General features: G+C 52.2%; 1 protein-coding gene across 1 annotated transcript in view; it reads right to left on the reverse strand.

Annotated features, from left to right (window-relative positions):
- Nucleotides 1-871: 871 nt before the first annotated feature.
- Nucleotides 872-25,534, reverse strand: part of BEAN1 (brain expressed associated with NEDD4 1) — a 43,427-nt gene continuing 18,764 nt past the window's right edge. The window contains exons 4-6 of the mRNA XM_058674838.1: nt 7,568-7,813; nt 4,010-4,160; nt 872-2,764 (exon numbers count right to left, since the gene is read on the reverse strand). Of these exons, the coding sequence (XP_058530821.1) occupies nt 2,437-2,764; nt 4,010-4,160; nt 7,568-7,813 (725 nt within the window). The 3' untranslated portion in view covers nt 872-2,436. The remainder of the gene's footprint in view (nt 2,765-4,009; nt 4,161-7,567; nt 7,814-25,534) is intronic.

The raw sequence follows: 25,534 nt of genomic DNA on the forward strand, positions 1-25,534 counted from the left end.
GAGAATGATTCTTTAAGATCCAGAGGGGGGCATGGGCCCAAGGCTGTTTCCAGAGGGAGGGAGGAAGTGGGGGCAGAGAGAGAGAGATGCTGGAGTGGGGCAGGTTTAGTCCTGAACATGAGACGTGGATGGGTTGAACCCCTCAAATGGAAGACAAGCCCAGAATCAAAGTGACAATTGCCTGTAGAGGCTCAGGGATTGTTTACTAGGAGCAGTGGCAGCAGGGAACCAGCAGGTGGCAGTGTGGGCCGGTGGCACCTCCAGCTGGGACTGGAACTCAGGCTGGGAGCCCTGGAAGGAGCTGTGGTCCCTATCTCTGGGTATCCTTAACGTGGCTGCACCCTCCGTCAGGATCACTCCCATGACAGGACACTTGTGTGTGGGGGGTCCCGGATGATGCTGGTGGGCCCCTAGTGGGAGGGGAGCTAGCAGAGGAAGGGAACTGGGCTGTGTCTGCCACAAGATTTACCTCCAAAGCCAGTACCTTACAGATGGCACAGAATGGAAAAAAAATTGTGCAGAAGGGGTACCATTTTGATCTCATTGCAATCCTCCCCTATTCCCTTTCCCAACAGCCAATGCTATTGTGGTGCTAAAAGCCTGTGCCATTAGAGGGCAGTGTGCAGTCCCCATGCTCCCGGCATCGGTGGCCCTAAGCAGGGACATTCACACCAGCCAAGCCCTAGGGATGGGAGCTATGTTTGGGTGAGGTTAGACAAGCCAAGAACTCCTACGGGTCACCGCAACAGTGACAAGGCTCCAGAAGAAAAGGGTGGCAGGCGGCCAGCTGGGGACATATTTTCAACTGGTTACTGTGAAGTTTCAGATCTGCATGAATCCCAGGGCTGGTGTTTAAAGTGTTACTCCTGGCTATGTTTTGTTGATAGGATATATTTATTTTGAACACAGAAAAGATACATCGTTGCTTATTCAGCGCCTCAGCCAGCAACAAGAGAAGCAGTTTGGCTCTGTCTCTGGCACCCATCAGGAGGAGGCAGGGATCTTTATCTTTCTCTCCCCTCCCCTGCCCTCTCCTCCAGCACGCTCAGCAGTTGCAGATGCGTCTTCAGAGCTGCCTTGTCCCAGGGGCGCATGTTAAAGGCGTTAAGCACAGCAGGCAGGCACTTCTGCCTAGGAAACAGCACACCGCACAGGTGCACGGAACTTGTAAACAAGGTCCCTCCCCGCCCCCAGGTGGAGTCAGGGGCTCCGGGAGGCCAGTGGGTGAGTTCCTTTCCACTCTGCACTGGAACTCAAGCTCTGGACTGAAAGTCAAGTTCAGGGCTGCCACCTTTGCTGCCCCTCTGCTTTGGAAAGGGATTTAAAGAAGTGTCTTAGCCCTTCACTAGAGAAGTTGAGGTGTGGGGAAGAGGATGAGCAGAGGGCAGGTGACAAGTGGGGGTGGCAGAGCAACTGGGCCCCTTGACTGGCCGAGTCTTCTTCAGGAACCACCTGTTGCCCACGTGGCTTCAGATGGAAGTCACTGGGCTTCCCAGGAGGTGACCTGTTGGCGTTCCCTGTTGCAGCCGCCATCAGCTGCAACTGCTTCTGAGGTGGCACAGTGGCCTTTAGGGGGCCCAGGTCACTCTCTGCAAGAACTGCGTAAGGGCAAGGCCAAAAGTGGGGGACTCCCAGTCCCCAGCCACCTGCTGCCAGCCAGGGAAACAGCACCAGCTCTTTGAGGTCAGGCCACAGTGGCTAAGCGGGCACGTGCTGGGTGAGGGGGGCCACATCTCTGCCTTGGAGCAGCGACCTGGCAGAGTTATAAATGAGACCCCCTGGGGGCAGGGCCATGGCCTCATCTGTTCTGTAGACCTCTGTGTCAGGCAGGGGTCAGCATCCTGGTGGGAACATAGCCCCATCCTTTCACACCCACCACCAACCCATGCAGGGCCCTGCACAGCTGGGAGCCAAGAGCTCCACTAGCAGCACCAGATGGAAGGGCCTGTGTCAGTGGGGGCTCAGTGGGCTGCGAGGGTCGCCAGGCCCCTCAGCCTCATAAGTGGCAGGGTGGTGGTGTTGTGGCTCTTCTGCCCTGGAGGTGAGAGACAGGCACAACACATAGCCCGACCTCATTGGGATCCTGGTGTCGGGGGCTGACCTGGGGTGGCCAAGAAGTTTCCAGAGGTGGAATCAGGATATTGGCACAGCCTGCTGGGCATGGCAGGGGCAAACAGGCCTGGGGAGATGGCCAAAAAAGACCCTTTCCAACTTGGCGCCCCTTTCCCCCCAGTGCCATTCACAGAGGCACTCCTAGCCTGGGCAAAGGATACCTGTGCAGGTAGGTTTATCTGCACACGAGACTTCCGTGTCTAGATTGTGTGCACATGGGGTGTGTCAGTGTCTGTACCTGGGTGGGTGAGTTGTATGCTTGTGTGTGCCTGCAGGGTACGGCTCAGCCCAGAGGGACCAGCAGGAGCTGGTCAGCTGGGTCACTCACACGATCCTCTCTGGGCCCTGGCTGGGGTCGGGTGAGCTCTGAGAACTTCTTGGCCCTGGTCCTGGTCCCGGCAGCGGCAGCAGGCTGGATGGAGGACCAGCCCCACACACAGCCTCGTATGGGGGCAGCATGTCCATGGAGGTGGTATGGAGACCACTCCGCTCCTCGGGCCTGTGCACCTGCTGGGGTTGGCTGGGATCCTGGCCACTGCTGGCATCCAGGGCGCTGTCCAGTGTGGGGCAGGAGCCGGTCAGCGAGTAGGGCGGTGGTGCATCTGTGGGGACGTACAGCTCTGTGGCCCCCGGCCCCACACACTCTTCGTAGCTACAAGAGAAGGAGCTCCTTCAGGGCCCTGTGTAAGCCAGGCCCTAGGGATGGGTGAGGAGGTCTCTCCTGAGGGCTGGAGGACCTGACCATGACCATAACCATGACTCCTGACCCACTAGCCAGTGTCTGTTTCAGTGGCTGTAGCTGAGACCATGATGCCCTGGGCTCCCCCACACTCCTGTCACCTATGAGGCTTGGTGGTCAAGTGTGTCTGACCTGCCTTTTCCTGCCTAGCCTGGCCAGACTCTGAGCCCAGACATCCTGGGCAGAGTGTTGAACCTTGCCAGACCCAACTTGGGCCCGGCTCAGGGAGAACTCTGCCCCCAGGGTCTCCAGACTCATTCCACATGCGCATGGATGCAGCTCAGCAGCTGCCCACGTGGTCAGTCCACACTGGGTGGAGGCATCCTCCTTGGGCCCAGGTTTTTCTTGTCTAGGGCATAACTCCCCACTCCTGCCCCCCAAATGGCTGGAAGCACTGCGCTCCAGGGCCAGGGGAGGCATCATGTCCCCAGATACCCACAGTGTCTTCCGCCTGCCCTGGACAGCCCAGCACAGAGGAGTTGCTCATACCTGGTTCACAGACAAAGCAGCAGAGACCCTGAGAGGGGCAGTGGTGTAGCCGGGGTCAGGGCTAAATCCCCCGGAAGCCAGGAAGAGTAAGGAGAGGAGAGGTGGAGCCAGCTTAGAGCAGCACAGTTGGTTTGCTCCCCCACTGCTGGGCCTTTGCTCATGCCACCCCTCTGCCTGCGGCCCCCTCCTCCACAGCCCCAAGGCCCAGCTCCATCCCGGCGTCCAGTCATTGCTGAAGGCCAGGTTCCCATACTAGTCTGCTCTCACTGCTCCCTCCCCAGCCCAGACTGGCACCTTCTCTCCTTCAGTCTTGAGACTGGAATGATGCTGGGGGGAGGAGCCCCCGTGTGTTCAGAGCTGAGCATGTACCTGCATGTTCCACGCTGCTGTTGTCGCCCTTTGATGTGGCAGCTGCTGCTGTGACTGGGGCAGCCATAGGCATGGTGAGACTAAGGAATTCACTTAAGATTGTGCAAGCAGGAATCTCCAGGTGCCGGCCTCTGGGCTCGTCCTCTCTGTTCCCCATCTGCTGAGCCTTACCTTACCATGATGGGACCAGCTGGTTCCAGGGGAGGGTGTGCAGGGACAGCATGCCCACTGAGCAAGTGTGGGGAGGGGTGTCTGTCCAGAACCCTGTCCTCCGTACCCCTCCCTGCCACAGCTCCTTACCCGGGTGGGGAATCTGGGTACAGCTCCCTGAGCACTGTGGCATCCGCGTCCCCATCAGAGCTGACATCCAAGGGCGGGGGCCAGTCCTCGACGGGGCTGCAGGCGTAGCGCATCCTGCGGCTTGAGCGGCTGTATGCGTGTTCTTCTGACACTGCGGGAGACACACCCTCAGCTTGGACCTTAGGCTGCAGCTGATGGACGGTCCCTATGGGTCCACCTGAGATCTCCAGGGGCCCGAGCACAGCGGCTCACCTTCCCTCACAGACAGTCCCAGGAAGTGAGTTGGGCACAGGTCCCAGAGAAAGCCGGGAGAGCTGTCCTGACTGGGGCAGGGCGGGGGCAAGCAGGTGGGAGCCCAGGGACAGGCCTGTTCTGAGCAGTGATCCAAGCTTAAAGCTTGTACTAGGGCTGAGGGTGCACCTAGGCTGACAGGTGGAAGGTCAGAGAGGGCTCCCCAAAGGAGGGTCTTTCAGAGCTGTCTTGAGTTCAGCCAGTGGGGAGATGGGCAGGAGGGAAGGCAGGGACCGAACAGTTTGAGCCATGGAGGGAGAGCAGAAAAGTGTGGCCTGCAGGGGGCGCTGTGAGCTGTGGCATTGGCCTGGGGCATAAAGTGAGGGGAAAGAGAAAGATTGGGAACTAAGCCTGCAGGGTCTCTGGTCTCCAGGAACAGGCACCTCCTCCAACCCCTACTCCAAGCACACACAACTAAGGTGGGCATGGTGACCCCCCTGGCCACTGCATTCTTCTCTGCATCACAGACTAAGCAGTCCTGCAGCTAAGAAGGGCAGCTAGTGTGCAGGTCCAGCATGCCTGGCCCCAGAATCTTATCTTAGACCTTGGAAATTGCTGGAGCACTGCGCTCTGCTGGTGTTCAGAGAGGCTGAGGGCCTTCCTGGAGAACACACAGTAAGCAGTAAGGGCTGAAGGCCCGCTGGGGGTCTTGGCTCCTCATTTTCTGAACTCCACCACCCAGGGTGTCACCCTAGAGATGGTTTCTGCCTTCCGCAGTCTCTGTTTCTCATGCCTGCTTCAACAGCGAAGGGAAAAATCTGAATACAAAACTGCTAGGACTGCATAGGGACACCTGGGGCTCTTGGGAGAAGAGTCTTCCTAATCAGCACATGGCCAGTGGCTGTGTCCAGAGGGCAGGGTCATGGCCTGACTCCTCGTTTTGCCTGTATGTGTAAGGTTCTCTATGATGCACACACTATGTTTTTCAATAGGAAAAAAAGTCTGTAACATGGGTGGTAAAGAAAAGGCGCTGAAATGGGATTTATGTCAGCTCGGGGCACTGCATGCAAGAGGCTGATTGTGGAAGGATCCCAGGAAGAAAGCACGGACGGGCAGAGGTTGAAAACGGAAGCTGCTGCAGGTCCCCTGGGCTCCCGTGCCCAGCCAGTCCCTGCAGGTGCATCGGGGAGGGGGGTGGTGGCTGTCACCTGGATCCTGGCAGGGGTAGGAGAGGGGTAGGCAGACTCAGGGCTGTTTCCCAGGCTTGTGTGGGGACGGCCAGAGTTGCCCTCTCCTCTCTGCCAGCCTTCTCTTTGGCCTCCCAAATCTGAACCTGTCAGGGAGGCTGAGGCTGCTTGCCTGGCTTGGATCCCACTCCAGACATGACCAAGTTCACTGCCAGCCTGCTGCTGGGCAGAGCTGCGCCCTGTGTAAATGCCACAGGTCTCTGCCTTAGCCCCTAGACTCTCCCACCTCCCAGGTCTGCGCAGACACTAGCAATCCAGCCCGCTTGCCACCCTGTGGGAATGACCTATCCCTATCCCTCACCTGACCCAGACCAAGAAATGCCTGAGGTCACAGTTATGGTCACTGTCCTTGGCAGGAGGAGGAGGGACCTGCCCTGTGAGTACCTGCTGAGCTCCTCCCCAAGGCTCTGCAGCACCTGAGGGTGGGGGGGACGCAGCCCTCTCCCTGCCCTGAGACTGGCTCAGTCCTGAAGTCACCAGGGAAGCCACTTGCTATAGAAGCTTTCTAGTCCAGGCGCTGGGGCGGCCTGTGCAGGTTTTGGGGGTGCCAGGCAGGCAGAGGACACAGCTGGGTCTGGAGAAGCAGCCAGGAGCAGGCTTTCTGTTAACATATGGGGGGGTGGCCTCCTCAGCTGGGTACTGGGCTGCTCTGCCCTTCGTGGTGGCTCCCTGTGGTAAGTCTCTGCTTTGAGATTGAGGCTCAGAGAGGTTGGGCAGCCCTACTGAGGTTGAACAGTGAGAAGTGGGCGATGAGGCTGCAATGGCCCTCCCGAGTGGGCAGTGCCCCCTGCCGTGGGTGCACACAGGGTGATGTTCATGGGGCTGTAGGCTACAGCTGGCCGGTAGAGGAGCCAGAACAGAGTGGGTACAGTGAGGGGGCTCGGGACCAAGGCTGGGGCTCCGTGTGCACAAGGCAGAGGAGTTTCCTGAAGTCTGAGGAGGCCCAGCTGGAGGGGTGGACGGGAGCCCGGGAGCCAGGGCAGGGCGTCTGGGAGGAGGCAGGGCTCCCCATCCCCAGAGGCCCCGGCTTGCTGGTGCTCTGCACTCCGGCACTGCCCTGCATCTTCCACTGCCCAAGGCTGGAGGGAGGGGTGAGAACAGCAGTGCTTCCAGGCTCCCTGCTGAGACCCAGGAAGGAGCCAAGGCCACAGCTGGGAGCAGAGATGGAGTGGGGAGGAAGGCACCGCACCTAGGTGTCCTCATGCCAACTCCCCTCCCCTGCAGGGCACAGGGCTGCGCAGAGTCAGAGCCCAGACTCAGGCCTGGCCCTCAGGCATCCCCAGCTAAGGAGGGGCTGCCCACATACCACTTCTGTGCCCCACAGCCCAGGCTGGCCTCTCCCTGCTCTCAGCTTGAGAACTCCGGCAGCCCCTGCCCTCTGTGCCTCGTCCCAGGTTCAGGCTTGGGCCCTTCTTTGTGGCTCCTTATAAGCCCTGTCACCTAGTGCAGCAGTATCCTTAAGATCCAGAAGTCTGTCTGCTGCCCTCTCATCGGTGGGCAGAGTCTGCGTTCTCCCTCCTGCACCCCCAAAGCTTGTCATCATTCTGATTTGGCACCAGGGACAAGGTCTAAGCTTTCACTAACCCACTCGCCCATCCATCCCTCTTTCCATGCATCCTCCCACCGACCCATCCATCCCTCCACTCTCCCCACTATCTCTCCTTCCCTCTCGCCATCCCTCCTCCCTTCACCCTCCCTCTATCCTTCTCTCCACCCCTCCATTTATTCCTCCCTATATTCCTCCTTCCTTCCCTCCACTAATCCCTCCCTCCCTCCTCTCCATCCATCTTTCCCTCCAGGCACCAACTGGACCAGTGATTGGTCAGGGCTGGAGAGCAGTGACATTCACTCTTCCTCAGCCTTTAGCTTCTCTCTGAGGTCCCTCTCCTTTTGGCAGGCACAGGGGTTGGGGGGCTCCTAGGGTATGGAGAACATTCATTGTGGTGGGCATCTGGGAGCTCTTCCCGATGCTCCAAGACCTCTGTGATGCCTTCCCTGAGCACTACCTCCCCAGTGTGTCCTGGATAGCAGTCACCGTTGGGCAGGATGCAGGTGCAGGGTTCCCGAGGGGGCAGCTCACCGTAGCCGTGCTCATACTCCTGGTGTCGGTGCCGGCGGTGGTGATGATGGTGGCGGTGGCGGTGCCGCTGCAGCCGGGCCTGCCTGTCCCTGCGGATACTGCCCACGATGATGGTGATGCAGGAGAGGATGATGACCACGCCAATGACGGCGCTGGCTACCAGCACGGGGGACACGAGCAGGTGGCTGTGCTCCGAGCTCTCTGAGAAGGTGGGGTAGAAGTAGCTGGTGCGGTTGTATCGTGCTACTGCAGACAGAGAGAGGGGAGCCTGCGCTGGGCCCGGGCTTCTGCATGCCTCCCTCCTCCCCCATGTGGTACTAATCCCTGAATCCATGGTAGGCTCTGCCTTGGCTGCCCCTACCATGGAAGAGGGGGCCGTGCTCACCCACTGCCTGCAGGAGCCCCTGGCGCTGGGGGCTGCCCAGCCTACCTCTCCTCCAAAGCTCCCCTCTCTGGACTAGGCACTCAGCAAACTCACAGGGCAGGAGGAAGGGAACTTGGAGGGCTGTGAATTTGTCCAGCAAATAGTAGCAGAGCTGCAGCCTGGATGCCAAGACTCTTGGGGATAGGCAGGGACTCTACTGCCCCAAGACAATGGGTAGAAGGTCAATGTGATGTTACCAAGGCCTCTGGGAGGGCGAGGGACTCCTGGGGGCCAGTCACTGATTCAGACAGGTCAGGGGGTTGGAGCCAATCAAGGAAGGCTTCCTGGAGGTGTTCTTGCAAGGCAAGAAGGAAGGGGGAGACATCCCATGCCGGACAGAGGAACACAGAGTTGGAGGGGTCTTGAAAGAAGGGGCATGGTGTAGTAGAGCAAAGGGAGGTGCAGGAACTGCAGGGTGGACAGCTGTGTCCCTGAACACCCCGGGAACTGTGGAGACTTTATCTGCTCTCACAGATAAGATGACTGGGTCTGGGGGTCAGAGCAAGCCAGGGGTAGAGACGCCAGTCTTGTTAGTGAGTGCCACACCACACAGCTGGGAATGCGGTTTCCCCTTCAATGAATGGGTGGACTGAGGCTTAGCACTGTTGTGTGTCAGACCTGGAGCCAACCAGGTTACTCTGGAAAAGCCAGGCTGGGACCCAGGACTGCCAGGTCTGCCCTCCAGACACATGGCTCACTCTCTTGCACCCCATACCCCAGGTACAAGCCTGTCCTCAGGCTGCCAGCCCAATTCTGGGCAGCAGAAGGACCTCCTCCTGGCTTTGGCTGGCCATGCCTGGTGTCTGAATGCTGGGGAAACGCTGGGGGTAAATTCTGGAATTCCCTGAAGGCCCAGCACAGGCCAGAACCTTCTTCATAACCCCACTGTGTGGGGCTGCAGGCTGAAAGCTCACTTTGCTCTTGGAGCTGTGTTCATCCAGTTCTCCCCATTATGGGTGAGGATACCGGAGTCCTAAGATATTTAGTGACTCACCTGCAGTCAGTGTACATCCTAGCCAAGCCCACTCTAGGCCATACAGAGCTGAATGAAGAGCTCTGTAGTGTATAGTAGTAACAGCACAAGAGGGAAGAGCAATCCAGTTCAATAGGAATAGCCAGAGTGGCTTGATTCTCACTGGGATGAAGTTAGTATAAATGTGAAGTTGATTCTGAGAAGATACATATGATAAACCTTAGGACAACCACTAAAGATGTAATCAAAAAACATCTAGTGAAAGATGAATTGAATTAAAATATGATTCTAGAAAATACTCAAAACAAAAAGGAGAAATGGAGAATCCCCCTCCTCCCACTGTGAGACAAAAGGCAAAATGACAGAGGCAAGTCTGACTCCATTGATGTAATGTTAAATATGAACAGACTCAACAACAACAGCAACAAAAGGCAGAAACTCAGGCTGGGTGAGAAATAAGACCCAGTTCCACACCATTTGTCAGAGACTCACTGGAGAATCAAAAGACAAGGAAGGATTGAGAAAAGATACACCTTGTAAATGGCAATCCTGAGAAAGCTGGAGGAATTTTAATAATGTCAGACAAAAATAGCCTTTAAAAGCGTAAAACGTTATCAGAGATGATTTTTTAATGATAAAACTAGAGGGACATATCATGACAAAAGGGCAATCTATCAGGAAGTTATAACAATGGTAGACACTTAGGTACTTAGCAACAAAGTCTCAAAATACATGACACAATGGATAATTGATGAAGGGGAGACAGATAGTTCAACAAAAACAGGTGGAGCCTTGAACACTGCACTCCCAACAACGTATAGAAAAACAAAGCAGAAGACCAACAAGAAATCTATGCCTTGAACAACACTAACACACATTAGACCTAGCAGGTGTCCACAGAGCATGTCAGCAGAATAGACCTCCTCAAGCACACATGGAATGTCTTCCCCATAGATTTAAGAAGACTGAAATGAAACAAAGTGTGTCCTCCAATCACAATGAATGCAGAAATAAATAGCAGAAATTAACTTTTGAAATTCACAAATAAGTGGAAATAATATACTCATAGATAAAGTAGGAATCAAAGGGAAAAATAATGAAATCACTATGCCCATACCATGTGAGATACTGCCAAAGCAACATTTAGGGGGAAAGTTATAGCCGTAAATGTCTATGTAAAAAAAAAAAAAAAAAAAAAACCCAAAAAACAAAAAAAGAAAAATGGGGACCAATTCTTTATTGAACATATATGCAAAACAAAAACAATAAAATACTAGCTCCTTGAAGCCAGCCCTATGTAAAAAAGGATTCTAAACTATGATCAGGTGAGATTTATTCCAGGGGTGAGAGAGTTGTTTGACATTTAAAAACTAATCAATGTAATACACCGCATCAATAGACTAGAAGACAAAAACCACAGTGCCATAACAGATATTGAAAAAGCATTTGACAAAACTAAACACTCCATGGTAAAAAAAAAAAAAACACTCAAAAATCAGGAACAGGAGTGAATTTCCTCAGTCTGATAAGGAACACCTATGAAAAACTCACTGACAGCATCATGCTTAATAATAAGAGACTGAAACCATTCTCCTAAGATCAGGTATAAGACGAGACTGTCCACGCTTTCATTCACAATTATGCTGGAGATTCTAGCCAGGGAAATTGGTCAGAAAATGAAATCAAAGCCATTCAGATTGGAAAATTGTATTCCATAATCAGAAGGAAAATTGTATTTACAGATGACATGATTTTAAAAAAAAATCTGAAGGATTTCATGGAAAAGAAAACCACTATAGAATAGGGGCCAGGTGTTGTAGCACAGCTGGTAAAACCAACTGCTTGTAACACCAGCATCCCATAAGGATATCCATTCCTGTCCCAGTTGATCCCCTCCCAATCTGGTGCCCTGCTAATGGCCTGGGAAAGGCAATGGAAGACAGTTCAAGTACTTGGGCCTCTGCACCCACATGGGAGGCCTGGCTCCTGGCTTCAGATCTGCTCAGCTCTGGCCACTGTGGTTATTTGGGGAGTGAACAAATACATGGTAAACCTTTCTTTCTCTCTCCTTTTCTCTGTAAATCTGCCTTTCAAGTAAAAATAAATAGCTTTTTTAAAAAAAAAGCATAAAGATGTGTGGTGGTGAGGTGACTGGATACTCCGGCACCAAAAAAAAAAAAAAAAAAAAAAAAAAAGTTGGGACCTGTGCAATGGCTCAACAGCTAAAATCCTCACCTTGCATGCGCCAGAATCCCTTATGTGTGCCAGTTCATGTCCTGGCTACTCCACTTCCCATCCAGCTCCCTGCTTGTGGCCTGGGAAAGCAGTCGAGGACGGCCCAAAGCCTTGGGACCCTGCACCGCATGGGAGACTCAGAATAATCTCCTGGCTCTTGATCAGCTCAGCTCCAGCCACTGTGGCCATTTGGGGGAGTGAACCAGGGGATGAAAGATCTTTCTCTGTTTTTCCTTATCTCTGTAGATCTGATCTGCCTTTTCAATAAAAATAAAATCTTTCAGGCCTGGTGTGGTAGCCTAGCGGCTAAAGTCCTCATCTTGCATGTGGGATCCCACATGGTGCCGATTTGTATCCCAGTGGGCCCTGCGTAGGAGACCCAGTAAACGCTCCTGGCACCTGGCTTCAGATGGGCTCAGCTCCGGCCATTGCGTCCACCTGGGGAGTGAATTAGTGGGCAGAAGCTCTTCCTTTCTGTCCCTCCTTTGTATATCTGACTTTCCAATAAAAAAAAAAATGAGAAAAAGCTTAAAAAAAGTCAGATTTTCTGTTCATGGTAACACAGCTCCGCTGTTGCCACCTTTTCCCTGTGTCCAGGGGTTCTCCTGGTACCCCTGTGTTGACTGCCTGACCCTGTCTTTTCCTGTAATCTGCTCTCTGTGCACCCTGTCTAATGATTCTCCGTCATCCCGAATGTGTCTGCACGCTATGCTGTCACCTTGATTCCATCTTTCTAATAACAATCTTTAAAAAAAAAAAAAGAAAGAATAAAATCTTTCAAAAGAAAAAAATCAGGTTGGGTTCCCCATCTCATACCAATAGTGAAAGTAACGGAAGGAATCAGAGAACTAAATCTATGATGTAAATTAATCACACAATTCTTAGGTGAGAGGCAAGGGAGTAGGTCTTCGTGGCCTTGGATCTTGCACATGATGCTCAGACATGACACAAAAGCATGAGAAGCACAGAGATGAACAGGTGAGTGTGGAAACAATCGTGTGCATCAGAAGACACCATAAAAAAATGAAAAAGCAATCTAGAGAATAGGAAAATCCCCTTTGAATCAAGTACAAATAACTCACATCGAAATTATGTAAAGCACTATAACAAGTCCATAATGAAACAATAAAAAAAATGGGCAAGAGAGTTGAATAGATGTTTCTGCTAAGAAGATACAATTGGCTAATAAGCACATAAAAAACTTGAAATCGTTAACTAGCAGAGAAATGTGAATCAAAATCAAAGGCAATGAGAGACCATTTCACACCAGGATGACTAGAATCAAAAAGACAAAGACTGAGAGCTGAAAGGAAAAAGCAAAGTTCTTCACACACTGCTCAGGCAAGGCCAACTGGAGCAGCTGCTTTGGAAACAGAGTCTGGCAGTTTGCAAGTGGTTAAGCATCATTACTGTCTGCACAGCAAATGCATTCCTAGCTGTAAACCCAAGAAAAATGGAAAGCAGGGCCAGCATTGTGACTCAGAGGGTTAAGCCAGCACTTGGGATGCCAACATCCCATGTCAGAATGCCAGTTTGCGTCTTGGCTGCTCTTCTGATCCAGCTGCCTGCTCCTGCCACCCGTGTGGGAGACCCGGAAAGAGCTCCTGGCTCCTGGCTCCTGACTCCATCCTCGCCCGTCATGGCTGCTGCAGCTATGTGAGGAGTGAGCCAGTGTGTAAAGAGATCTTTATCTGTCTCTCCCCGTTTAACATTCTTTCAAATACAAGTATCTTAAAAAAATACATCCACATAAACATGTGTTCATTAATATTCTGAAGAGTATTATTCATCATAACCTCTCAAAGTGCCTGATACCCAGTTGCCTCTCCTCCTCCTCCAGTTCTTTCCTTACCCATCACCTCCTTGTGGAGGCCACCCTGATTGAACCTATGCCATTGTGTCATATCACTTCACGTGCCTTCCTCAAATAGAACGCCTCACATTCACGGAACATCCTGCTTATTTATTTGTTTGCTTATGTTTTGTCTCTGGATACCCTGCCCAGCTCATTAGAGTATTTTCTCCTTGAACACAGATGTGCCATCTGCCCTGACTTAATCACTGTTTAAGCTGCCGCACTTAGCCAAGAATCAGGGGCACATAGTAGACACTCAGTAAATAGTTGTAGTACAATTGAGTGAAAAGCAATGGGCTTAGGTGGCTGTGTCTAACTGTATATTAGGCTAGAATGTCAATTTCTTGGCTTTTGACTGCTTATGACAGCTTGAGTTTCAGATGAAGAGCTGACTTGTTTATTCCCTTGGCTGTCATTACTGTAGGCTGAAGTTTTCCATTATCCTAGGTGTGCGCATGTGTGTGTATGCAGGTGTAATTCCATGGGGTCACCTTGGAGATACCCTCCCCCCAACTGCCTCAGCAGCAGATGCGAGCCTTGCACCAGGCTGGTTGCCAGCCGGGCAGGTGGTGGCACTACCCACACCTGTAGGTATAGCCAGTTGGCATGGGCACCCACCTGCAGGGGCATCTGCGAAATTAATCTCCCAGTCACCAGGATGGGCAAGGGTGGCCAATGCTTTAAATGATGAGGGAAATGCTTCCAATTTCCAAGTCCAAGGCCTAATCTCAGTCATGTGACTGGTAAGAATGAACGCGGTGGCCATCCTGCTTCTCGTCCCCATCCTCCTGCCCCAGTGTGGGTAAGGACAGAGAGTGAAGCCCACTTTGGCTCTTCCCCACACCCTCCTCCCAAACTGTTCCTATAAAGGTACCCATTGTCAAGTAGAAGTTATAATGAAGCTCTTCCTCACGTGGCCTCCCCACACACCAGCAGGAACACTTCCTCCTCGTGGACACCTGCTGTGCGTGCTCTATGACCTGATTTAATCCTCCTAGTGGCCTCAGATGAGACACCCCCGCAACATGAACAGAGAAGCAAACAGCCTCAGAGAGCTTGAATGACTTCGTCCTGGTCACACAGGCCACTGGACCAGTTGGAAGCACCACGGTCTCGCAAATACAGTGACATTCAGCACAGCAGGTACTGTGCACTGGGAACACAGTGCCTGGTTCTTCTGGGCTACAGTGGATGCAATCAGAGCAACCATAACTAAGGGTCCTTATCTGCAGCTGACTCGTGTTGATAAAACACCAAGACTGCAGAGACCAGAGCTGGAGCATCTCAGGGCATGATGGCCTTGCTGGGCAGGTTATATAGAGAAGAGTGCAAACCCAGGGATGGGGTGGGGGACCATCTCCAGATATGCCCTGCAAAAGTTCTAGACTGCAGTGTGGGGTCCCCTGGGGAGACTTCCCAGAAGACAAGTGATGTGTTGATAAGAGACCTCTCAGCTACTGGGCCCTTGCTATGCATCCAATGGGCTCTACCTGCTCGAAGCACATGATGAGCCTATTTAATCTTCAAAGAAGTCCTGGAAGGGAAGCACTGCCTTTCTCCCCATTTCCCAGAGGCATGGAGCCAGGAATTAAATCCAGGCTGTTCTTTACTGTACAAGGCCAAACACATGGTTGGCCTCTGATGATAGTGCTCAATGCCCCAGAAAGCCCTTGCAGAGCCCCCCACCCACCAACCCTGTGTCCTCCCCATTTTGCAGGTGCAGTCCTAAGGCTCCCTGTGGGGCTAGGCTAGATCCTGGGTCCCAGCTGGGCCTGGCAGAAGGCTGCCTCAAGGCTTCTGTTAGTCTCAAATGACTTGCCCTGAGGATGCACCTGCACTCACACTTACTTCCTATCTGTGCAGATGCCACAGTCACCCCCCCCTCCACCCCTGGATGAGGACACGGAGCCTTGGGGAGCCTGAAGTCATGTGTTCAAGTCTGCTAGCTCATTTTGAGGCACTTTGGGGATTTGTACCCAGACTTGCCTGATGATTCATCCAACAAAGGCATGGAGCAGGGGCTGGGAAGAAGGGGCTGGGGGATAGGGGCAGGAAAATGGATCTATTTCCTGTTCTCATCCTCACTGTGTGACCCTGGGTCCATGTCTAGACTCACTGGACCACTGGCTGGCTGGCTGGCTGAAGAGGCTTTGATTCTTGAACTATTTTCCTTCCTGAGCGGATGAAGGGTTCTGGGGTGAGTTGGGTGTGAGAGGAAGGTGTGGGAACTAAGAGATCAGGCCTGAGTTGGGGCTGACTCTGCTCTGGGAGGTGCTGAGGGACAGGCAGGGAAATGGAGGCAGCCATGGCTACCTACTGAGTTCCTGCTGAGGGTGGCGGATGGGCAGGGATGTGCTCTTGGCGGCCCAAAGCCATCTGAGCCACAGTGACAAAGGGAAGGCAGGCGGTGCTGAGTCTGCACCTTCTGCAGCCGCTGCCGCTGCTTCCCAGGAGATGCTGTGGAGAGGGAGAAGGGGCCCCAGCACATGGACCTCACTGATGGTTTCTGTCACAAAAATTCCAGAGACATTTGTCACAAGCCCACTGCCCTGGCAAGTATGACCTCGGCAGGGCACTTCTGAGTCCCGCCCTCCCCTACTCTTTCTGGGTGACCTCAGCCATTGGCTGGCTCTCAGCCTCTGGCCACTGGGGAACTGACAGCAGGCTGCGAGCAGTCAGGGACATCTCAGAGAGAGGCTGTGTCTTGAAGAGTGTGGGAGGGAGTGAGGGGCACAGTCAGGAACACGGAGGGGTGGGGGCCCAGTGGAACTCAGGGAAATGGGTTGTTTTGGGATGCCACCTCGACTGTTGCTGGCTGGTGGGGACATGAGCTTCTGGGCAAGGGATTCAGAGTTCTTCCTTCAGTGCAGACACATCTCCATGCAGTAGTAGATTGCCATGCTGGGACATGTACATGGTTGTTAGTGGCAATAGGGGAAGGACGTTTATGGTAGAAAGGAGAAAAGCAACGTGGTCACCCATTGATTCACCAGCCCCCCACCAATTTGCTCAACCCCAAATCATTCACCCTTTTGGGGATTTTCCTATCTATGCTTCTACTCAACATTCGCTCAGTCATCCATCCACACATCCTCATCAATCCATCTCCCATCTCTCCATCCCCCACTCATCCATTACTCATGCATGCATCCACTCACCTCCCATTCCCACCCACCTCCCACCTACCCATCCATCCATTTACCCACCCACCAACACCAAGTGATTCCTAGACAAGTGCTAGCCACTGAGAAATCAGATAAGAATTGGATTAAAATGAGCCCTTTAAACTGTGGACAGCAAAGGATCCCACCCAGGCCCTTAATCATCCCATAAATATAAACGAGAGTAATTTCTTTCACTATGAAGATTCATCCTGATACTTAAACTCACTAACGTTAACTCATCCATGCCTCTGGGTGGCCACATCCCCTGAGCTCAATGCCTTGTCATAGTCCACTCAGGTTTCACTCTGGCTTGAAGCAGGATTTATGTGTTGGCTAGAAAACCCAGGGAGGCCATTTCACAGACCATGCTATTCCCACTTTTGCAGAAGTGGTAAACTGGCTGACATCACACACCTGAGTCAAGGTCAAATGAGGCAGTTCAACTGAATGAAGCCACACCAAGCTTTCCCTTTCCTGGCAGAATCATCCCTGGCCTTGATCCACCAATTTTCTCTTCTCTCATTGCTACACAGAGTTGGCCCCTGGGACAGGGGAAGGACTTGGGAGGGGGTTGTGGAGAGACAGAGAGAAATCCAGCCTACCTGCTGGTTCCCTCCTCAAATGCCTGCCACAGCCAAAGGCTGGAAACTGTCCAGCCTCTCGCTGGGTTGCAGGGCCCAAACTTAGCGAGCCAGCACCACTGCTTCCCAGGGTCTGCACGGGCAGGAGGTCAGCCTGGGAACCAGACACTCCCATATGGAGCATGGCATCTTAACCCCTCTTGCCAGAACCCAGATGTTTATGATGCCAGCAAAGTCGCTGTTCAGGAGGCAATGGAACTGGGTAGAGAAGTTGGAAGGCTGGGGCCTGGCCCACCCATCATGGTGAGACTCAAGGTCATGGGCCATATTTACTGTGACATGAACAGGAGTGCCTGAATAATGGGTAGGTAAAACATCAATTTCATGAAGGCTGCAAATTACACTCTGCTATGGGAGAGAATATTTGTAGAGGATTGTATGAACACCGATGTCAGCTATCCATTCTACACAGTAGAGGTTTTAGTTCCCAGAGCTAAGTGGACCAGCCCAGAGCTGTGTTCTTGGGTTACAGTGGCTTAGCCTCCTTCCCTGGAACTGTCTTCCTGAAGTAGTACTCTGGTGGGGGCTGAAAGAACAGCTTAGGCAAAAGCGTGTTTCCCCGGGGGGTTGTCCACTGTACTCTCAGAACACAGGTGAAGTTCCACATGAGACATGGCTCCCAGACATAAGGGCTGTGAAGAGCCCGGCTTTCCTACTGGCCCCACTTTAGACCAACACACGCTTGCTGCCTTTTTGCTTTGGCCCCTAGGGAGCCTGCAGACAACGTTGGCAGCTCAACTTCAAGCTTCTCTTGGCTCTTTTGCTAGTTAGCACCATTCAGCCCAGCCAATCCACAGACTCCCTATATGAGTCCTGAAGTCGGGAGGAGAAACCCGACTTCAGAGACTGCCTAGGTCGGTCACCGATACAGCTGCCACTGCTGAAGCTGAGAACACCCATCCTGATTTGGGGTTGTTTCCTGCATTGCTCCCAGAAGCTAGAAAGAGAAAGAGGGGAGAGAGAGGAGAAAGAAAGAGGAGAGGAAAGGAGAGAGAGAGAAATATCTTCCACTTGTCAGGCCGAAGCCAGGGGCCCAGAATTCAATGTGGATCTCCTACGTGGCTGGCAGGATCTCAACTACTTGAGCCACCACCTGCTGCTTTTAGCAAGTGTGCGTCACCTGGAAGCTGGATTGGAAGCATTGCCAGGAATGGCCCACCCAGGTACTTTGATATGGGACATGGCTGCCACCGCTAGGCCAAATGGCTGCTCCAAACCTGAAATCTCAACAATATGCCACAAACAGAGATCTATATGTCAAAAACTAAACAATAAAGCTCGAGAAGGAAGACAACAGAGGACAGGGTCATGACCTTGAGCGCAGAAATGACTGCAGGAAGAGACCTTGGGGTGAAGGGGTTCAGGCTGTGAACTGGCCCAAGGATTAAGACACGAATAGGGTCAAGGCCATGATCAAATCCAGCAAGAGATTTCTGGAACAGGACTTTATGAACATATCTCCCTGGGTCCCAGAGAATGTTTCTGGCAAAGGTCTGAACAATCTCCATCAAGTTCACGACCAATGTCATTGTGAATAAAGCTATGGCTCTCAGACACTTTTATACCCAAGTCAACTCAGCTTTGCATCCCACTTCCCGTGATATTTTGTTGAAACATGCTCGGATTTCTCAGTATAAATGCCTGGATGCTGGTGAATAGACCCCAGCACGCACAGTGGTCCTTCCTCCCATGTTTATGGAATCATCCATTTTTTTCATGATTAGCTTTTTCCTCTAATTGGCTTGTTCTTTGCTGAATTCACAGGAGAGGCAGTTGCGCCATCCGTCCTAGCAGCATAGAGTCTAATCTGTCTTGTGATGATGCAGGGAGCCGAATGCTGAAATCTAGGACTTGCTATTCAACGGGGCCACTGAAATGGGGCCTTGCTCAAATAAACGAGAAGCGAAAAGCCCCTTCCGATCCCCGGTCTGTTCGGACGGTACAGGTCTTAGCAGCAGCTGACGGGAAACAGGCACTGTTTACTCGGGCTACCTTTAACCATGAGTCGCATTCCCTGGGCCTTTGCTATCCCTCCTTACATCTGTCTCCGCACTTGTGTCACTTGACCACTTCCCACCTTGCACAGATTTTTGCAATGCAAGTATAGTTCTTGGTGATTGGATAAAATTCAGGAGCAGAGCCTTGTTCTGTTTTTATTAATATGCTTTCTTTTTGCTTTCCGCTCTAAGTAGAAGCCAATGTTAAGTAAAGGAAGCTTGCACCTGCACCTCACCTTTGTTCTACATACATTTCTTCAACCACTCTCCCCTTCCGCCCCCCCCAATCCCTGTGTGGCTCTGAAGTAAGGCCGTCTGTGTAGCTGAGCTTTTCCATTTGCACACTGACAAACAAATTCCCCCAGCACGGTGTGCTGAGATTGAGCAAAAAATTGCTTTCAGGAATGACAGGCCTGTGTTTGTCAAGCCAAATGCTGAATTTGTGGTAGTCAGACTGTTTGGCTCAGTGTTTTTATTTAACACTCAGCATAAATTTATATTTGAAAAGGATTTCAAGCACACTCCACAGGTTTCTGAATAGACAGACTTGGTCTAAATGACACACTGCCCAGGAATCTGGTAGTCATGTTGTTGTAGAGAATTGGATTTTCCGCTTGGCAGACATGCCAGCACCCTCGCTTGGCAGGTGTAACTGATCGCCCCCTCCCTCCTGGAAGTAATGTGCCAGTGATGCCACTGGGTGGCTCTTCTCACTGTTAACGGCCTGCTGGTGACATGCTGCATGCCCACGACAGCCACGTGTACTGTCCTGCTCCTTAAACTACTGGGAGCACTGTGGAATTCTCAAGCATCAGAGGTGCTTCCACATCTTGAAAAAAAACAAAATAGGAGATCTCTGAAAATGCTCAACTTACTTTACAAGCCATTCGTTAAGTTGCGTTTAACCTAAAACTTGAAATCTCAATAGTAAGAGGGAACCTCCGCTATCCAACTTAAAGTGTGTTCAAAGTGGCTTTCACACTTATATATGGTTATTCTTCAAGCTGCAGCAGTCTAATCTGGCCCTAGGAGCCCTGGGGGTACTGTGAGCTGTATGATTTTACTTTCTGTCAACTGTGAGGTTAAACGTGCATAGAATAAATAATTGTACAAGAATCCACTCTCCAGACTGTCCATTTATCCCAAGAGGCAATTAGGAGAGTCCCAACGCAGTTCACAGAAAAGATTTTTGCAATGATATATCGAACAGAGAATTCACATTTACAATGTATAAAGAACTCCTAGAAGTCAGTTATAAAAGAAGCCAACAGAAAAAACAGGCAAGGGGGAGGGCACTTAGCACTATGGTTAAGATGCAGTTTGGACGTCCATATCCCACGCTGGAGGGTCTGGGTTTGAGTCTCGGCTTCATTTCTGATCCCAGCCACCTGCTGATGTGTGCACCCTGGGAGCCAGCAGGTGGTAGCTCAGTTACCTTGGTCCTTGTCACTCACATGACAGACCTGGATGGAGTTTCTGCTTCTCACCTGGAGCCTGGCCCAGTCTCTGGCTGTTGTGATCATGTGGGGGAGTAGACAGAAGACCTCTGTCTGTTTTTCAAGTAAATAACTAAAAATGGGCAAAAGACTTGAACAGTCGATTCACAAGAGGACTTCTAAGGTGTTAAACTACTTAGCAAAAAACTCAACTGAAAAACACAATTTATAATTTCTGCTGCCTACTAGAATGATGAAAACGAAAACTTCAGGCATCACCCAGGGCTGGTTCAAGAACCGTCATGCATTGCAGTAGATGCACAATTGGCGCACATGTGTTTGAGGACTGTTTTGCTCTAGTGATTCATGCCTAATTCTAGTGATTACAGGATTACCCTGCAATCCAGAGATGCCACTCCCAGAGGGGGGCATTTTCCAACAGAAAGGTATCTATCTGTTAGCCAGCTGCTACAGCTGTATTTCCCCTGGAAATGGTCATTAGCCACATGCAGCTACTGAAATCCAACTGAATTAAAATGATTTTAAATGAAAAATTAAGTTACACTGGTCACACTCCAAGGGCTTGAAAGCGGCATATGGCTAGTGGCCATGATACTGGATGGTAAAGACAGGGAACAGCTTCAGTGTCACACACTTCTTCTGGACCACAGTGGGCCAGAATGTTCACAGCAGCACAGGCCATTCATCGCTCAAGACAGAAGAGTATGCGAATGCCCACTAAAGCAGACTAGATAAGCTCCTGGTGGTCCATCTGCACCTAGAGCATTACGTAGTGAGGAGAATACCCGATCTACAGGTGATGCTTGGGAACACGGTAGAATACTGCCACATGAAGTAGGCCAAAGGAGTCAGGCACCGAAGAGAACAGACCACATAATTCCCTGCAAAATGAACACAGTGGTGGAACTGCTTCCAGTGATGCTGTCAAATAAGGGTGGTGATGAGAGGGGCACGCAAGGAGAATGTTGGGGTGCAGGTCATCAGGTGTTCCTTGACGTGAGTTTGTGGAAATGTATTGAGCTGGACACTTCTGCATGTTGGACTGCATGGTGTATGAGTAAATCTGCCTTCAAAGAAGGAGGAAGGGAGAGAGTGATGGAGGGAGGAAGGGTGAAGCAGAGAGAAGGAAGCAGGCGGACTTCATGTGTCCCATCTGTCAAGGTGATGGTTTATGACATACATTCTCATCACCGTGTGCTTCCAGTTACCAAAGGCATAACAAGTGTTTCATGATGAAACCTCTGTACTCACTCCCTGGTTTGGCTATTTCTTCTTAAAAAGTACATTCCCCTGAGACTCTCCCCAGGCAAGGATATCCCCAGTTCTCGCTCCAGAAGGGCAGAGATGCTCCCGGGGTCTGGGGTCTGTCTGCTACCTTGTACAAGAGTCTGAAGGGGCCTGGCTGCATTTACCCTTGCCCCTTAGAGAAATAGCCAGGGCCAATCATGGCTTTACTCTCAAGGGAGGCCTGTGCTGTCCCTGGGTCCTAGCAGGCTCCTTCCCGGGGCATCTGCTCATTTTTGCACAAAATGAGCCCTTCGTGGGTGTCTAGGGGTGAAGTGTCAGCTACTCCCACGCTGCTTGGCACAGCCTAGGCTCCTCTCTGCACTCAGTTTCCACACCTGGGGTTTAAAGCTGCGGGGGTCGTGGAGGATTTCTTACAAATATTCTGCAAGGTGGGAGGGCCTGCCTGCTGGACTTAGCCCAGCCCCGTGGGGGAGGTGGAGTCTGGACAGGCTGGTCCCTGACCTGCCTCCTGAGAAGGGCTTGACTGACACCCAGTGTGCCAGACAGCACCCCGCACTGGGAGAGGAGACAGCCAGCTCATCCCCCACCACAGCAGTCCTGGAGACCCCGCGGGAGGCTGACTCGGGGAGGAAAGCACACGGGCTCCAGCTGTTCTCAAACTTGGTCTTCCAGCTCCCACTGCTGCTACTGCATGAGGCCCCATCTGTTCCCTCTCCCCTAAGGCCCACCCTGGGCCCCATTCCTGGGGCACACAGGTGCCATGCAGGGGTTGAAAGGGCCCTGGGGTAGGGGCAGAGGAAAACTCTGGAATGGTTTTCCCTAGCAAGACTGGGGTTGTGGAGGGAGGTGACATCGAGACGTGGAGTCAGTGTGAGGTCAAGGGTACAGGGGAACATCCCTTAGGAGTTGGCACACAGAATCAACTAGAGGGACCAGCACAGGAGCTCAACAGGCTAATCTTCCACCTTACAGTGTCAGCATCCCATTTGAATGCCAGTTAAGCCCCTTTGCTCTACTTCCTGATCTAGCTCCCTGTTTATGACCTGGGAGAGCAGCAGAGACTGGTTCAAATCCTTGGTTCTCTGCACCAGCATGGGAGACTCTTCTGGGAGATTCTTCTGAATCTCCTGGCTCATGGCTTTGGATCAGCTCAGCTCTGGCCATTGCAGCCATGTGGGGAGTGAACCAATGGATGGAAGACCTCTCTCTCTAGCTCGTTTATTTCTCTGTAAATTTTCACTTTCAAGTAAAAAAAAAAAAAAAACAAAAAACCAAAAAATATTGGAAAAAGAAACCTAGAGACAAGTCTGAGCAGCAGATTCCAGCACCCAAAGGGAGGGCATGGTGTCAGGGTGCCCTGGGCCAGGACCAGAGGTTCTGCTTTGGAATCCTGCTTGCTTCTGGCGGTGCGTCCCTGGCCATGTGCCTGCCCTCCAGGGTCCCTCTGTCTTCTTTTTTTTTTTTTAAAGATTTTATTATTATTGGAAAGCCGGATATACAGAGAGGAGGAAAGACAGAGAGGAAGATCTTCCATCCGATGTTTCACTCCCCAAGTGAGCCGCAACGGGCCGGTACGTGCCAATCCGATGCCAGGAACCAGGAACCTCCTCCGGGTCTCCCACACGGGTGCAGGGTCCCAATGCATTGGGCCATCCCCGATTGCTTTCCCAGGCCACAAGCAGGGAGCCGGATGGGAAGTGGAGCTGCCGGGATTAGAACCGGCGCCCACATGGGATCCTGGGGCGTTCAAAGCGAGGACTTTAGCCACTAGGCCACACCGCCGGGCCCCCCCGTCTTCTCTTGAAGCATGTAGCTGCTCTCTTCTACAGCCTTACCCCAACCCTCTGGGCATAGTGCCAGGGGCAGGCAGGTGCTGGATGTCAAACCTAGGGTAGCTCAAGGCACAGAAAAGGTAGTATCCTCATTACCTCCTACTCCCCTCATGTATTTGGCCTTGGGATGCTGTGGGCAACAACCCTGGGAACCAGGCTTCCCTTGGCAAGACTTCCATACCCAGAAGTCATCTGCCTGCCATGGCCCGAGGCTCCAGCATGGAACATCCCTCAGTTCCCACAGTCCTGCACTCTCTCGCTGGGCAACCTCACCCAGCTTCCCAGCATTGAGTCACAGACATGCTCTGACAGACCCTAAATTTACAACTGCAGCTCCAGGCTGGCCTCTGCTGGCCCTGCATCTGTGCCCTGCTGTGAGGCATCAGACACAACAAGTCAAACCTTAAATCCTGACTCACCAATATCAGAGTTCAGCCAACAGCAGACAGAGTTTTGGTGCACAGGCTAACGACCACTGAGTTGTGCCTGATGCGTTTATGGTATGAGGTTGTATCTAGGCTCAGTGGGGAAGAGTGCTGCAATTGACTAGTGATGCCTGCCGTGGGCACAGAAACAATGCAATGTGGACTGTGCCCCATCATCGGTCCTTCTTGCCCCCAAGTCCTTCCTCCTATTGGCTCAGTCTCTGCAAAGGTAACTGATTGCAATGAGCAGGGCAGGAAAGATTAGCACCTGGGGCTGAACCCCAAATTTCACCTCCCAAAGTCCCCATTTTCCACTCTCCATTACTGAAGACCTGGGAAATGCTGAGCTGTGTAGGAGGGAGGTGGACGAAAGGACAGGACTCTGCCTGTAGCTCACAAGGTGGTGCTGTGATTGTCGTCCTCGTGGAGCAGCAAATCAAGGCTTCTGGCAGGTGTTTGCTCCCGGCCAACTAAAACAGCTGCTGTCAATGCTGCCCCTGATAACTCTGGTACAGCTACAGATAACTTGGCTCATGTGAGAATTTGATTTTAGGCAGCATCTTGTCCCACACCTGAACCACCCATCAGGACCCTTGTCTAGACCTTGGGGAGTTCTTTGGCCAAATATCCTAGCACCACCGTCTGTAATTCCAGTTCTAGGCTCTGCCCCACCCAGGCCCCAAGAGAGCTCATGAGTGAGACAGCGTGTGGTAGAGGCTTCAGAGAGACTTACAGGGGCAGGGGAGCTTGAAGGACATGTAATCCTTGGAGCCAAACAGCGGAGCCAGCCTGCCCACCACACAGCTCTGATTCCTGCAGGTAAAGCCCCTCCACTTCAAACAAGCAGATGAGGGGGTGCCCACGTGCCCTGAGCTGCTGCCCACTGGAGGTGAGGATGGCGAAGTAGAGAGTGGGTACCCAGCCAGGGCAAGGACTGTGGGCCCTCAGACCTGCAGAATGAGGTGTGTAGGCTAGGATGTGGGGCCCAGTGGCAGGTGGTAGGGGGACATGGCTCCAAGACAGGGCACTGAGTGGGGATTAGAGGACTCATGGGGCCAAAAGAGCCAGTCAGCCATCCTGGATCACTTCAATGGACCCTTGCATCCCAAACCTCTGAGAATGGCTGGGGCTGGAATGTCCCCATTTCACAGAAAGGAAAACTGAGACCCAGAGAGGGTGAGCTAGTTCTGAAAGCACGTTCATCAATACCTCACTCATTAGTCTGGTCACTCCAACAACTCTAAGGGGACTTTTCTCATTCTCACTTCACAAATAAGAAAGCTGAGGCTGAGAGAGGTTAGGGAGTTGTCCAAAGTCATAGAGCTTTCAACTACAGTGCAGGCCTGTTTGACGCCAAAGCACAATGTTGCCACTTGGCCTTTTGGCCAAGATCAAGTGGGTTCCAGTTGCCGGGTCCACAAAGAGAAAACATCTCTGCCCTTCCTGTGAACTTGGGAGATATCTGGGTGCCTTGCCAAGTTCCCTGAACCTCTATTTACAAGGAGGAACCTTTTCATTTTCTAAAAGGAACCTGATTGGTTCAGTCTTTCCCACATGGACCCTGGTAACATGAGGCTGTGGGAGTGGAGTGGGGTTGCGGAGAGGGGGAAAACAAGGCTTTCCTATCTTAGGGAGCAGCAAGGATGACTGCTGGGCACCACACTGTGCCTATGGTTGGCTGGGCAGGGACCGCCGCTCACAGTGCAGCAGCAGGTG

This window comes from Ochotona princeps, chromosome 16, assembly GCF_030435755.1.
Source record: "Ochotona princeps isolate mOchPri1 chromosome 16, mOchPri1.hap1, whole genome shotgun sequence".
In the NCBI taxonomy this organism is placed as follows: domain Eukaryota; kingdom Metazoa; phylum Chordata; class Mammalia; order Lagomorpha; family Ochotonidae; genus Ochotona; species Ochotona princeps.